This window comes from Curcuma longa, chromosome 13, assembly GCF_044706935.1.
Source record: "Curcuma longa cultivar G26 ecotype Majalengka, Jawa Barat chromosome 13, ITB_CL_G26_1.1, whole genome shotgun sequence".
Lineage (NCBI taxonomy): Eukaryota > Viridiplantae > Streptophyta > Magnoliopsida > Zingiberales > Zingiberaceae > Curcuma > Curcuma longa.
In genome coordinates this window covers 4,353,637-4,368,770 of record NC_133873.1, presented here as the reverse complement: position 1 = coordinate 4,368,770, position 15,134 = coordinate 4,353,637, and the positions used below count along the sequence as shown (strand labels likewise).

General features: G+C 38.5%; 1 protein-coding gene across 1 annotated transcript; it reads right to left on the bottom strand.

Moving 5' to 3' along the window:
- Positions 1-1,240: 1,240 nt before the first annotated feature.
- LOC141844220 (uncharacterized) lies at positions 1,241-10,320 on the bottom strand. Its single transcript, XM_074732249.1, has 7 exons — positions 9,888-10,320; positions 9,064-9,261; positions 8,605-8,877; positions 7,820-7,922; positions 3,849-3,967; positions 2,942-3,118; positions 1,241-2,043 (listed from the first exon to the last, which is right to left on the bottom strand). The coding sequence occupies exons 1-7, from the start codon at positions 10,200-10,202 to the stop codon at positions 1,315-1,317; spliced, it is 1,914 nt and encodes a 637-aa protein (XP_074588350.1). The 5' UTR covers positions 10,203-10,320; the 3' UTR covers positions 1,241-1,314.
- Positions 10,321-15,134: the final 4,814 nt, after the last annotated feature.

Below are 15,134 nucleotides of genomic sequence, written 5' to 3'. Positions count from 1 at the left end.
TCGACTGAGAGATGAGGATTAAGTTGTAGAACATTTGCATTGCCCATGATCGATCATGTTTGTGTACTAAGTTTGATGAATAAGATTGATCTTGGATCCAAAATTGATTAGTTTTTCATCATAATTTAATTTGTTTATAATTATATATGTTTGTGTGGACTGAAATGGTTGTTCAATATCCATAATTCAATTATTCAAATTGATGATGATAATATTTGTGTAATAAAAAGCTAAAATTTGAATACTCAATGATTTAATAAATTTAATGATATCAAATAAGATTGATCTCGGATTCAATTGATTTGATTGTTCAGTATCCATAATTAATTTATAGATGCTCATATTTGTGTACTAAATCTATTTGTTCATAAAGTTTATTTAATGGATATTAAATAAAATTAATCTTGAATTAAACTCATAATATTTGTTCATCATTCATAATCCCAGACTTTCTACTTATACAAGCGCATACTCATCTATTAAATAAAATAAAATTAGATTATACTCAAATTTATTTAAGTATTTGATACGGAAATAATGATTAAATGAAATTTGGTTATTAATCGCGGATAGAGTCACTGTTTCCTATAAAGTTTGATTGTGAATGTCCGATCACTTTTGTGCTTCTAGATTAATGAGTTTTAATCACTGCAATATATTCTTCTCATTATTTCAGACTTTAATACATTTTTTATATTAGGTAGAGACTTTAATACAATTTTTAATTATATATGAAGATTAAATATTAATATTAGATGCCATGTTCTTTGTAACTTTGAAGCATTTATAATTAAAAGAATGAAGTTTATTAATAATATATGAATTTTAATCAATTTGTTTATTAGTATGGATATTCATATGATTTTCTAACTGGGAGATATAAATTTAGATATTTAAAATTTATCGTCCCTCTTAATTTGTTTATGCATTTTAAATAATTATATCATAAATTTATAACAAAGAAAACACAGTTATATAGGCGAATTACTAAAGAAACAAAACTAACAGAGAAAAAAAGTCATGAGAATGTGTGTGTGTGTGTTTATTGGAAATTAAATTTTGTACCTCATTATAGGAATTTCTAATAAAAAATATCATAACTTTAATTGTAATATATGCGAGTGATAAATAAAATTATAGTGACGCAATAGAGGAGTGAGTGAGAATTACGTACTTTTGATCGATGAATAAATTGTTCCACTTGAAGACTGGAACCTTTGTCTCAGACATGGAGTAGGCAGATAACTTGACATCTAGGAAATATGAACACAACCAAAGCTGTGGCAACAACATATTTAGATGTATTAATTCACATTATGAAAGAAGTGTGTCTCTGTGATCATCCTCCTGATCCTTAGCAAGCTTATCAATCAATAGCTCCATAATTTTTTTGTACATGGGCATGTAATGATCATTGATCATAGTTCTTGAAAGTCTAATCTTACTATAGAGGTATCTGGGGGTTTCATAGATGCCGACGTTGTTTTCATCGGGTATGATATGCTCGGTTTGATCTGCCTCAGGATCTGACGTTGGCAACAAAACCATGTGCATGATTTTACCGGGAGGGTAAAACTGAAGGGTCTCCGTAGCGACAATTGTGCTATGCTGCTTCTCTGCTTGTAACACTGCATTTTCCTCGTCAATTATTTCTTTCACAGCAGCCTCCACTTCCTGCTGCGCTTCGACAGTGGAGGACTCAGCCTGGTCGAGTTCTTTTTCTAGATCGAACCACAAATCGCCTGTCAATTCTTCCACCGCAGACACATTGACTACTTTATCTCGCTGTATTAGCTCATCTTCCTCTGTTTCCTCATTGTCCGAGTCTTGTGAACTATCGGAATGTGGATCATCCAAGTGATCGCTACAATCAATAATAGTTGTCCCTAAATTTGTTTCAGATGGGGAATCCAGGTCAGATGACTTCTCTTTAGTTGTTGTGCCAACAGCACGACGGCGTGCCCCCATACATGTCCAAGATGACAGCGAGTATTGGCTCCTTACAACTGCTTGAGCAACATATTGAGCGTGTTTTACCACAACCTGTGTAATGGAAAAGCACAAAATGCTAACATCAGCAAACAATTTAAGTGTTTGTACAATTAGAAAACAGCAACGGACACATCAGTCATAAAAAAAACAGCCATTAATGCAGGAAGAAAGATCCATGCAACATTCGCAAGGATATAAGTGGTCAAATGAATTTTTCTCCTTGTCTAGAAAAGCACCAGTTGACACAACATGACTGCAAGATCACAAACTAGTTATTTATCCAGCTATCATAGGTACATGACTATATAGCTCTAGAACATGTTGCAGTATCTTCATTACAGCAGTACTGCATCTCTTTTGTTGTCTAGTGGGTGAGAATTCTGTTAAACAATATTTATTCAGTTGTCTTTTGTAGCTGCTAAATCTGACAAATCTCAGCATACTGGAGTGAGGCAGCATATTGTAGTAAGGTTCTTTTTAGCGTGCTTCCTTTTGGTATGGTATAATCTAATTATTCAGCATTTTTTTTCCTGCTGCCTTGACGGTAACTATCCTTCTCACTGCATTTTGGCGATTTGGTAATCAGTTACTAGGCTGTCCCATAAGTTAGTTTTAAGGAAACATTTTATACTAGGAATTTTCCTCAGTTTTCTTTTGGTATGATATATTTCAACACATTCCATACCCGACAACCTTGTCTTACCATCATAATGTGCGACAAAAAACTATGGTGTATACATCTAGATCACCAGTTCAGCATATAAGGTCACTGAAAGACATTCACATTCACATGGCAACAAATCATCAAAAGAGGATTCCCAGTCACAAGTCTATTCCTTTCCCCTTTGAATAATAAGATTTAAGGATTTTGTTCTTATTAACTTTTATAACTATTTGCATTAATTTAGTTATGAAAAGCGATAAAGCACAGTGTCATGTAGAATGTGACCTGAGTTTTGCTGGAAACAGGCTGAAGTAGTGCGCCGGCACCTGCAACCCTCGCTCTTGCACTAGATATAGATGGCAGGCGAGATCCCAAAGCAGATGCAGAGCGATAAAGAACATTTAAGAATCGAGTATGTTGTATTTGATCTCTTAGGTCATTTAACCATGATGATGCTGTAACCTGCATTGCAGGGAAAAGCACAAAATTATTAACTAGAAAATCAGAAAAACAACCTCAGTGGTGCTGGAAAGTATTCATAGGCACAGCATGTGAAATCCATTGGGTGCTTGAAGTATTCTCTGTGGTAAAAATTTAACGCCATGATTATGTGACTGAACATTTGACAATCTACATACCAGCTAAAATGCGCAAAGATTAACCTAAAGCAAAGACAAAATGATAATTGCAGAAGTGCAGATAAATAACCATGGAATACTATGCTTGGCTATGATTTTGATGAAAGCAAAGCACAACTGTCCAACAATTTTAAAAGGCATGTCTAGGTGCCATACCCTAGGTCCCTTGAGTAGTTTAGTAGTTGAGACAATCTTACAAGAGTAAAATAAAGATGCTAAGGAGAAATGCTACAAGGTACATCTATCTTCTTGTCATATTTTTCACGTCTTTTGTTTGCTCTTGTGTATTTTTATTTGGTAGTAAGTTGCGGTGTGATGTTTCTCCAAGATAAAACAAGGCAAAAAAGCAAAAGATGAACTGGGAAAAAGAATATTTATTCCCTGTGAAGCAGTTGCAACTTTAGAAAAAAGAAATTAAATTCTAATCTGCATCGCATAACCTTCATTCCAAACTTATCAAGCCCAATGCTAATAGATAAAATATCCTAGCAAGTTTTGAGGGCCCAAACTACAATAAATTAAGCTAGAATCAACTAAAAAGATGACTTGTATACCTCCGACCGCAGATCATCTATAGAAGCAGTTGAAAATGTTGGAACCAGATCAGAGCCATTAATAATTGTAGTTATGAAGTCCTTGCCAGACTCCGCCAACTCCCATGTCATACAAGCAGCTGTTACATGGAAAAAAGAAGTTGAACAGACAAAAATGCAACTATACTCTTTTACCATTACCAATACTTTTCCACGAGCCAAACATAGAATGCAATATATAGGGCCCTGTTGCTTGAGTAATGGCACCTATTTCTTATGGACAACATTCCACAACTACTTTGAAAAAAGTCTGCTGGGCATGACAGTATGATGATGGCAACAACAACAACAACAACAAAAAAGCCTGAGTCTCAACAACTGTCAAGCATAAAAAGGATAGAAAGAAAGGAAATCTAAAATTTTATATTTAAATTGAATGTCTACATATTTTTGTAGCAAAGAACAAATAAACATGCATGCTTCAATCTATTCTGCTGATATATCAACCATGAAATAATATTAAACTGGGGCCTTTATTAGTCTATCAGCCGATTGCCTAAAGGTCAATATATCCCTGCAGTTATCTTCAAATATACCAAAGGCAAATTTACAATGTCGGATAATCTGCTGCCATTCCTATGTTGTCACCAAAATACCAAACCTACTTACTATATGCATAGTCCAGCTCTAACTCTAGATAACATGTGGCAAAAGGTGAAGACGCTCACCCCGGACGCCCCTCAATGCTGGCTCCATAGCGATTTGAAGGGAGTAAATCACGGTGACCAAGCGGCCACTTCAGATGGGAAGGATTGTTTCATCAGGGATTTGGGCCCTACTCTCATGTGTCAATCTACCACTTGAGTACCAGATTGTATGCTAGAATGCACATTGGGATATTGATTATCAATGCTCAGTTGCATATAAAACACCAATACACCATGCATGACAAAATAGGAAGATACGCTAGGTTCTATTTGCTAGTAAAGGGATATGATGCACCAAGAAGTTTCTATCTGTTAATTGGCAAGAAAAGAATTGAGTGGTGTCAATTAATTTATCTACAAAATGCATGCCATAAAGTTTATAATAACCAAACCACAGACAACTCGAAATTCAAAATGAAGAAAGTGATGGGGGATTTGTCTTTGGGTGTAATTACAATACTGAAGTAAATGAAGTAGGACAAAACTTGCCAAATCTGCCTACCACAAGTTGGATCATTAAAAGCCTTGGGGCGCTAAGACCAGATCATCATGCCAATCCAAAATCAACATTTAGTTGAACCACAAGATTGTTGGGCGATTTCCAGCCCTGGTGAGAATGTTGGGCCAGGTTCAGTTGGATAGCAAGAATGTAAATGATAGAAGAAGTTGTAATTATGTAGCACATTCTGGTAAACAGTGTGAACTCATTCTTGGTAATTAATGGATTTACTCTTTCTTTGAATTTTTTACTCATGCCCTTTGCAAAAGAAAATTTTCACAGAAATATGAGTGTTCTTGATGTGTGTCGTTTTCTCTGTTCATGCATGTTTGAAATCCTTGATTCATCCAAATTTATGTGTTAGTTCTACTAATCCATTGCATTTTGCTACTTTGATTGATTGAGGTTGCAGAGATTCAAGCCTAATAAGTGGTATCAAAGGCAAGATGCAGGCGTTAGCATGTTGAAACTAGATTCTACCATTTATGTCAATTGAAAATTAGTAGTGTTAGAAAGGTTTGACAAAGCCTATTTATAATTTTTAATACAAAGATAGAACAAGCTCGATAACTAATGAACAAATTTGAACACAATCAAGCTTGGCTTGGGTCGGCTTGCTTACACCCGTATGAACTATGATTTAGGGAACTTTCACAGCAAGAAAATTGTAAATCCTTTGCACAAAACAGAACACTTATTTGTTATAACATGGAACAATTCTGATTTAACAAAAATATATGTATAAAGGGATATTCTGTTGAATGTTTGATCTAGCAGCTTGCAAATGTGTTGTTGATAAGGATTATGGATAAAAATAGATCACAGAAAAAGAAAATGAGTAATTTATATAATATAAATGCTGGCTTTTTATATCCTTCAATTCCCTACTATTTAGAAAACAAATAATATTTCTCCATTCATCTATGAATTTTATATCAAGTTTTAATTCCTTATTATTTATGAAAAACTAATATTATTCCATTTATCTAAGAATTTTATAAAAGTAACTTACGGAAAGGTAGCAAGATGTATATGCATATTAAGCCCTTTTCTTGTAGCCTTTATTTTTCTACCATTCTTAAGAAATAATAATTTTCCCAATGTGGTCCGACCCTTCTCCGGAACCCCACATTGATAGGAACTTCGTGTATCAAGCTGTCTTTTTTTTTTTTTTTACAAATTAGGATTCTTACTACAAGTAATATTCAGTAATATTCATATGCCAAGAAGATATATTGATTGATTTTGTTTAGGAACCATATCATTGTTAATATTTCAAAATTTCCTCTTTTCTATGGTACATTTCCAAATAACATTAAAAATCACCATGCCTGACCCCATTAAAATTCACCTCGTGGTGCTTAGTGTCATGTTGGGCTAGCCTGAAATTGTGTTGTGCTTAAACAGGCCTGCAAATTGCCCATCAAATTGCGTAGAGGCCCAACCTAAACCTGTTGGCAAAAGCACAACCCATTTTATGCCAGGTTAGGTTAGGCCATGGGTGACCTAGCCCATTTGAGTCCTTTAATCACAATGGTTGCATTGGCAAACAATGAGGTGTCACTAATTTATGCTATAGGGGTTATGCACATATCTAGGATTTCAGTATGAAGTGGATTATGAACTCTAAGATGTGTTATTATTGTGTCTTTAAGAGGAGTACCTCACAACTTACAGGGCAGTAGACTTTGGAAGTGTAAAGCTGGGCAACAACAATGTTACCAAGATCAAGGAAATAGATGATATACACATCCAGATTAGATACATATTACTTTAATTCTCCAATTATATTTGGACTAACTAGTTTCTATGGTTCTAAGAAAACCTTAGACACCATATTACTTTAATTCTCCAAACATATTTGTTTATAACTGACTATATTACTTACCACACCATCTAAAAAAAGAACTACAAAAAAGGAAAAAGTACAAAGCAAACAAAAGCACATCACAACTTCATGTCTTTTATGTAGGACTGTAATTTTCAGAAACAGTTAAATGCACAGTATCCAAACACATAATATAAAAGAGCAATCCAGTTTACCGTTGCACCACTCCCCTTCATCCGACACTTGCCAAGTTAGGGTAGTGAATTCATGGCAAGAACCACCATCTAAAAAAAGAAACTCTGCCAATTTTCAGTAAGGTCCAAGAGAAGGATCTATTGTATACAGTCTTACCTGCAAGAGATTATTTCCGAGACTCAAACCCATGACCTCCAAGTCACACGGCAGCAACTTTACCGTTGCACCAAGGCTCCCCTTCATCCGAACACATAATATGATAAAAAAATATCTTGCCAAGTTAGGGTAGTGAATTCATGGCAAGAACCAGGATGAGTCAAGGTAAGTGACACACCGTTCTATTGTGTGTACTTGGACAGAAGTAGAAGGCAAGAAAAGAAAAGAAATATAAAAGAATTTAATTGCATCCAGTTCCTCTAATTTTACTCTTTCCTAGATAGAAGGAAATGGATGGAAATGAAGTCGAAGCGTCTAAGAAACACAAATAAATGATACTATCTATTTCTTTTCGATTCTGTTCAAGTAAACAAGAAGAATGAGATAGCGTGAATATAAGATAATATAATTAACTTCTTTTCTTTCCTCCTCTCACTTACATAACAAAAACCTCAAAAGCAAGCAGTTATGGTTAACTGTGATAACACATTTTGAAATTCAAAAGAAATATTATAGCAAGTAATAAGCGAGGAATGATTGTATTGGCTCTTTCTCTAAGATCTAAAATTGAAGACAATGAGAGAAACAAAAGCTAGAATACACCCACCTGGAGCAAATGCTGTACAGGTACTTGAAAAGAATTCTTTCCGTTCTCGAAGAATATATGCTAAAAGTGCAGCAGTTCCACCTCCCAATGAGTGCCCAACAATCTTAAAAACACAAGAAAATATTACTCTATGTAACAAATATTTAAAAGAACCTAACAGCAAAATACTACCATAAAGCAATGTGATAATCTATCACATAACTGGGATACACAAATAGATAACCACAAAAAATAAATAAATAAATAAATTACTTTGTTCAAGGTAAAGACCTAATACAGATAGATAGTCAAATTGTACAATTGTACACATGTATAATCAACAGAGAATAGTGATGTAATTCATTTGAACCATATAAGGTTTTGCATGCTAATGTGTATATATAAGGTAGTTACCAATCCATCCCATATCCTCTTCTATGCCTTTTTACAATACAACTCATAAATTGCAATATCATTGAGCTTACATGTGAAATCAGCAGGAAAATTGACAACGCAAACAAGTTTAACGTAAAAAATAGGAGGGAAACTAATCAGAAGGTAGACAATTTTATTCAAAAGATAAATAAAATCAACATAACAACAGCTTGTCCAAGAAATGATGAAATCATACCATGTAAGAGTGAGAACAAATTAATGAGGCTGTCAATTTGTACATATGCTAGATGGTCTAACAAAAACCAATGGACTAAAAGACACTTGCCAGACAAGAATTAAAGACACAATAAGCAAGTTAAAACATGAAGTACTGTGAAAGATTGAAAGTAAGAAAATAGGGGGAAGGGTACTTTGATCTTGTAATTGGGATGCTGACTAACTGCCTTTAGAAGGAAGGGTGTAGTACATTTTGCAATCCACCGTGCTGCAGCTACCATTCCACAGTGAGCGTATCCTAAGACTAATTTCTTCACGCCACCTTCATCTAAAACTGAATGATGGAAAGGGACCACAGCACCAGTTGCTGCTGTCAATGTATCTTTAATACTATGAGTTCCACGTATCAGTAGAAGAAAACATTTAGTTTCCCTATCAACTAATATTGTAAAAGCTGGTTTCAAAAGCTGCATAAAGAGAGTAAATAATAAGCACCAAAATAAGATTAAAAGCCAAAAGGCAATTTCACAGACTCTAAAGTAACAAATAAATACCATCATAATCTAACTATCTTTTCTGAACATTTTATTAAACAATATGATAAAGAGAAGAACTAATATGCACTTATCCAGTATATTGTAATGCTTACTCACCCCTGCCTTGGGTTCTTGCAGAAGTACATCTTCTTTGGAAAAACCACCAGATTCAAGAAAATTCAGGAATGGTCTTTTTGAGAAAAGATAGCAGAGGTTCACCAGCCTTAATGAACAAATCAACTCCGCCATTATGTCAGGACCTTTGAGCTCTAGGCAATCACTACCAGCATAAACACTTGCAACATGAAGGTTACCCTGGAAAGGTATGAAACATATTAGAGAATGTAGAATTTGACTGGCCTATTATGAGAAACAAAAAGATAACACAGGCATAAATCCAAATAGAATTAATTCTGTTACAAGGATCAACATGACCACACTATTTATCGATAACATCGGCAGGTAGTGTGATGATTTCGTCCTTACGAACTTCATTCAGCCACTAATTTATTATTACCAAGTTTTTTTGTTATTATTTTGCATGTTTTTCTCATTTCTCTGAATCATATGGTGGAGCAAAGGGAGGGAATTATTGGTTAAAATTTAAAAAAGTAAATTGTTGTCGAATCAAACATTGTCTCCTCTTCATATTTAAATACAGGCAGATTCCAGAAATATTACCAGCCTTCTCCTTACCAGTAACTATTCATTAGGAAGGGAGTAAGAAACAGTAGTACTCTTAGCCTATCAAGCAGACAATTTCTGTAACAAAAAATTAATAAAAAAATCAAAAAAGAAATAACAAAAACACCAAACTGAAATCATACAATCGATGAAATCCAAAACTTCAAGATCCAAAAGGACTAAACGCAGTCATAAAAATTGTTTGTTGGCAGACAACGAAAAGATCGACAGATCCACAGAGATCCAAACGCGCTAACCTGCCGCCTCATCAGATATTTAATCCCGAAGGCCAAGTCCCCTATCGGCCACTTCCCCAGCGTCTCCGAGTAAGTAAATCGAAGAGTGTCAGCCAACGTCGCCACCGCCTCCCGCCACGTCGCCGGCGGCTGCGCCGGCCTCCGCGAGATCCTCCTCCTCCCCGCCGCAGCCGTCCTCCCTCCCACCTTGGTTACTCTTCCCCCTCCGCCACACTCCTCCTCCCTGTCTGCTCTCGCCGAAGCCAGGCGCCGGCTGAAGAGGAAATATAACACCACCGCCATCCCCGCCGCCGTCGCCACCGTCGTGGTCGGCATTGTCAATTATCCTCCAAACGAAGCCCTCAAATGGACAGCATAAACCCTAAAAATTCCCTATCGCCGTAGATCAAGCCGATCCCCAATTCGCCATTACGGAACATTCGAGGTTTCTCAGAATCTTGCTTAACTTCAACTTGCTTATATATATATATATATAATTTAGAAGAAAGCCGTGTAGATTATAAAAAATAAAAATGAAAATTAAATAAATCACACCCGCATACACATACACACAACTTTCCAAATCCCGATATCACCCATTCACTCTACGTGTTATTCGAAGATATGAGGAGGGTATTTAAGTCAATTCAGATTGAGTGTTGCCTGTCCGCGGAGCCACCGACACGTCTCACGATTGTGGTGTGGGCTATGGAGCCCACTTAACGCCCACTTATTTTATAAAAGGTTTTTCGACAACCCACAATATACCGTCACGTTGGTACTTCAGAACCGATGGACCCAATCAAAAACTGGCAATAGGAAAGTCGGGTAGCTGGAAAAAAGGGATACTTAATTCTTCCTGGACCAGATAATTTTGATTAATTTGGATTAGGTTTCGAAAGTACATTTATTTTTTAAAAAACAAAAGGAAAAGGGAAAACTTGAGATAGTGGAATTATTAGGGATCCATTTATTAGTGGATAAACTGTAGAAAATGGAATGTGATCGACCAACCATTTTTAAATTTATATCAAAATTTTTAGAATATTTTTAAATTTGAATTTTAGTGATACAAACCATGAATTTTATAAGTGTATATTGTATTTTATACATTCAGATATTGTAAAAGTGAATTAGTAAGGGATTTCGAGTTGGATGTTGTCTTATAGGGTTCCTCTTTAGATCTCTTCGGATTCCCAGTTTCTTTCAGTTCTTCACAGCCTGAATTAGGATTGATTTGTGGCAGGGTTGAAGGAGCTTGGATCTTGATTCGGCCGGCTGCATTTCTTGGCTTGATTGAACGGATCTAGGGCAAGAGATTCTAGGGCTTGGTTTGGAACCCCATAGAGGTAAGATCCTTGACGAGCTTCCTAGCTTGCCACCACAGAGGCAAGTTCAGTTCACTATCGAGGTAATTTCGGGCACGGCACCAGTGTCCAAGGCTCCGTATCGGATGACACCGAAAAAATTGGAAGAACTTAAAGTCCAGCTACAGGAAATATTGGAACAAGGCTTTATTCATCCTAGTCTTTCACCATGGGGAGCCCAGTCCTATTTGTGAAGAAAAAGGATGGATCTATGCGATTGTGTATTGATTACCGCTAGTTGAATGCGGTAACAGTGAAGAATAAATATAGTACGAGACGAGGATGTCCAGAAGACAGCTTTCCGCACTCGATACGGACACTATGAGTTTTTGGTGATGCCGTTCGGTCTCACCAATGCTCCGGCCATATTTATGGATCTGATGAATCGGATTTTCTTGGAGTATCTAGATCGGTTCGTCATTGTCTTTATCGATGATATTCTCATATATTCTCGATCAGAGGCAGAGCATGAGCAGCATCTCCGCATTGTACTCGAGACATTACGTCGGGAGCAGCTGTACGCAAAGTTCAGCAAATGTGCTTTCTGGTTATCATCGGTGGGATTTCTCGGGCACGTGGTATCCAGCAGAGGGATTTCTGTTGATCCTCAGAAGATTGAGGCTGTTACTGGTTGGGAGCAGCCGAAGACAGTTCAGGAGGTCCGTAGTTTTCTGGGTTTAGCAGGATATTATCGGAGATTTGTTGAGGGTTTCTCGCGTCTTGCTACACCGCTGACTCGTCTAACCAAAAAGGGAGCGAAGTTCGTCTGGTCAGAGGCCTGCGAGACTAGCTTCCAGGAGCTTAAGCAGCGGTTAGTGAGCGCTCCGATTCTCGTGATTCCTTCTGGCGAGGATGGATTCACACTTTACACGGATGCATCATTCCAGGGACTTGGTGCGGTATTGATGCAGCGTGATCGGGTAGTCGCTTATGCTTCTCGTCAGTTGAAAGACCACGAGAAGAACTACCCTGTGCATGATTTGGAGCTTGCCGCTATTATCTTCGCTCTGAAGATTTGGCGACACTATCTATATGGAGTTACCTTTGAGATTTTCACCGATCATAAAAGCCTGAAGTATCTGTTCACCCAGAAAGAGCTGAACCTCAGACAGAGACGATGGATGGAATATCTGAAGGATTACGATTGTACCATTAGCTACCACCCAGGTAAAGCTAATGTAGTCGCAGATGCACTCAGTCGGAAGTCACGTGGGATTCTGGCTAGTCAGATGGTAGCCGTTACTGATCTGATCCGGTAGTTTTCCGAGTTGGGACTGATAGAGCATAGTCGGACTCAGCATGGTGTTCTAGTTTCGATGGTTGCTCAGTCACCTATAGTGGAGAAGATTAAGTTGGCCCAGGCTAGCGATCAGCATCTGCAGTTTATCCGCAGTAGGTGGACTCTGGACAGCAGTTAGAGTTCTCATGTGACGCAGAGGGGATAATTCGATTTCGAGGTCGACTTTGTGTTCCAGAGCAGCATCCGGTTAAAGATGAATTGCTGCATGAGGCACATCATTCGAGGTTCGTGATACATCCGGGTGGTACTCGTATGTATCGAGACCTTAAGCGCTTCTATTGGTGGGACGGCATGAAGAGAGACATTGCAGATTTTGTTGCGAGGTGTTTAGTCTGTCAGCAGGTGAAGGCTGAACACCAGAGACCAGCAGGATTACTTCAGAAGATACCATTGCCTGAGTGGAAGTGGGAGCACATCACTATGGATTTCGTTACTGGCTTGCCCAAGACCCAGAAGGGGCATGATGCGATTTGGGTAATCGTCGATCGGTTAACCAAATCTGCTCATTTCCTTCTGATACGTCGGATAGATTCACTGGATCGTCTAGCCGACATTTATTGCCGAGAGATTATCAGATTACACGGTGTACCTGCTAGTATTATTTCTGATAGAGATCCGCGGTTTACCTCCCGATTTTGGCAGAGTCTGCAGCAGGCATTGGGCACAGAGCTCCACTTCAGTACAACATTCCATCCCCAGACAGACGGTCAGTCAGAGCGCACTATCCAGACTCTGGAGGACTTATTGCGAGCGTGTGTTATGGATTTCGGTGGCAGCTGGGAGGATCACTTGCATTTAGTGGAGTTTGCATATAATAACAGCTACCATTCTACCATTCAGATGGCTCCATTTGAGGCATTGTATGGTAGACCCTGTCGATCTCCGGTATTGTGGGAGGAGGTCGGCGAGCGACAGTTATTGGGTCCACAGAGTATACAGCACGAGGCAGAGCTTGTTCGAGTTATCCGACGACGTATGGCAGAGGCTCAGGATAGACAGAAAAGTTATGCAGATCGGAGACGTCGGCCATTGGAGTTCTCTGTGGGCGATCATGTGTTTTTGCGAGTTTCACCCACGAAAGGGGTGAAGAGGTTCGGACTGAAAGGGAAGCTTGCTCCACGCTACATTGGTCCCTTTGAGATACTAGAGCGGATTGGCGAGGTGGCATACCGCCTGGCACTACCGCCGACACTTGCTGGTGTTCATAGCGTATTTCATGTTTCTATGCTGCGGAAATACGTACCTCATCCTTCACATGTTCTGAAGGAAGTACCTGTTCCTCTACAGCCAGACGCGACTTATGAGGAGATTCCGGTGCGGATTCTTGATCGGAAAGAACGGTAGTTGCAAAACAAAACCATTCGACTTGTAAAAGTCGGATGGCAGCATCATTCAGATGAGGAGGCTACATGGGAGCTGGAGGATGTTATCCGAGCTCGATATCCCCATCTATTTGCTTGAGGTATGATTTTAATTTTCATAGTATTTTTGCATTGTAGTTTGAAGTTAATAAATTTGGGGACCAAATTTTTTGTTAGTGGGGGAGAATGTAAAATACCGAACCTTTAGGGGTAATTTGTAAAATTTACCCTAATTACAATTAATTTTTAAAACCAGTTAAATAAACCCAAATTAAGCTACTTTAGCCAATTAATAAACCTAATTATTAATTAATTAAATACGGTTATTTAAAGGATTTATTTGATTAATAGGATTAATGGATTAAAGGGTTAAGTGGCTAAAGTTAATGGTTAATCCAAAACCCGTTAACGCCATGGATCCAATAAGAACCCGATAAAAAGCCTTCATCCGCGATTCCCCTTTCTCCTTCCCGATCATTTCCTCTGCTTCGCACAACCTTCCCATGTTTCCTCTTCTTCATCCCGATCGCACGACTGGATGAGGCCACAGCCGGAGCTGGCAACGAGAACGCCACTAGAGGTCAAGGCTCTTCATCCTTGGGATTGTTCCAGAGACAGAAGTGGCGTGCTTCAACGGTGATTGGCGTTGATGGAGGAGGAGATCTACACGGTGGTGATCGGTAGGTAAGGGATTTCGAGTTGGATGTTGTCTTATAGGGTTCCTCTTTAGATCTTGTTCCGGCTCCTTGCCGATGATAGCCACAACACCAGGCAATAGGAGGCCGCGTCAACTTGTGCGTCCACGTCGAGGGTGTGAGCCCTGAGGAGAAAACAAATGAACGTCCGGGTCAACAGGGCGCCGGGGGATCCCGGCGTGGCCACTCCGACGCTCAAGTCAGGCAACGAACAAAGAAGCGTGTATTCGGAAAGAATTCAGAGAGTTCATTGTCATACCTGTGTAGCTTATATAGAGTTGGGGGGACGATATTTTAGGATCTAAATGCCGGTGATTGGCCATCAATCTCCTCTTGACGTGATAAGGATAATCTTCGAGGGTTTTTGGTTATCTGGTGACTCGGATTTGTAGATCTCTATCTGACGGTTATGCCTGCCCGAGGTATCTTCTCTGGATGATAGAGTTTAGACTGGGCCAAGTGGGAGACTTGGTCTAGGTCCTCATTCTTGCAGATGAGCCGCCGAGTCTTGTGAGAAGATTGATGGAGTGCTGCGCTAACATATC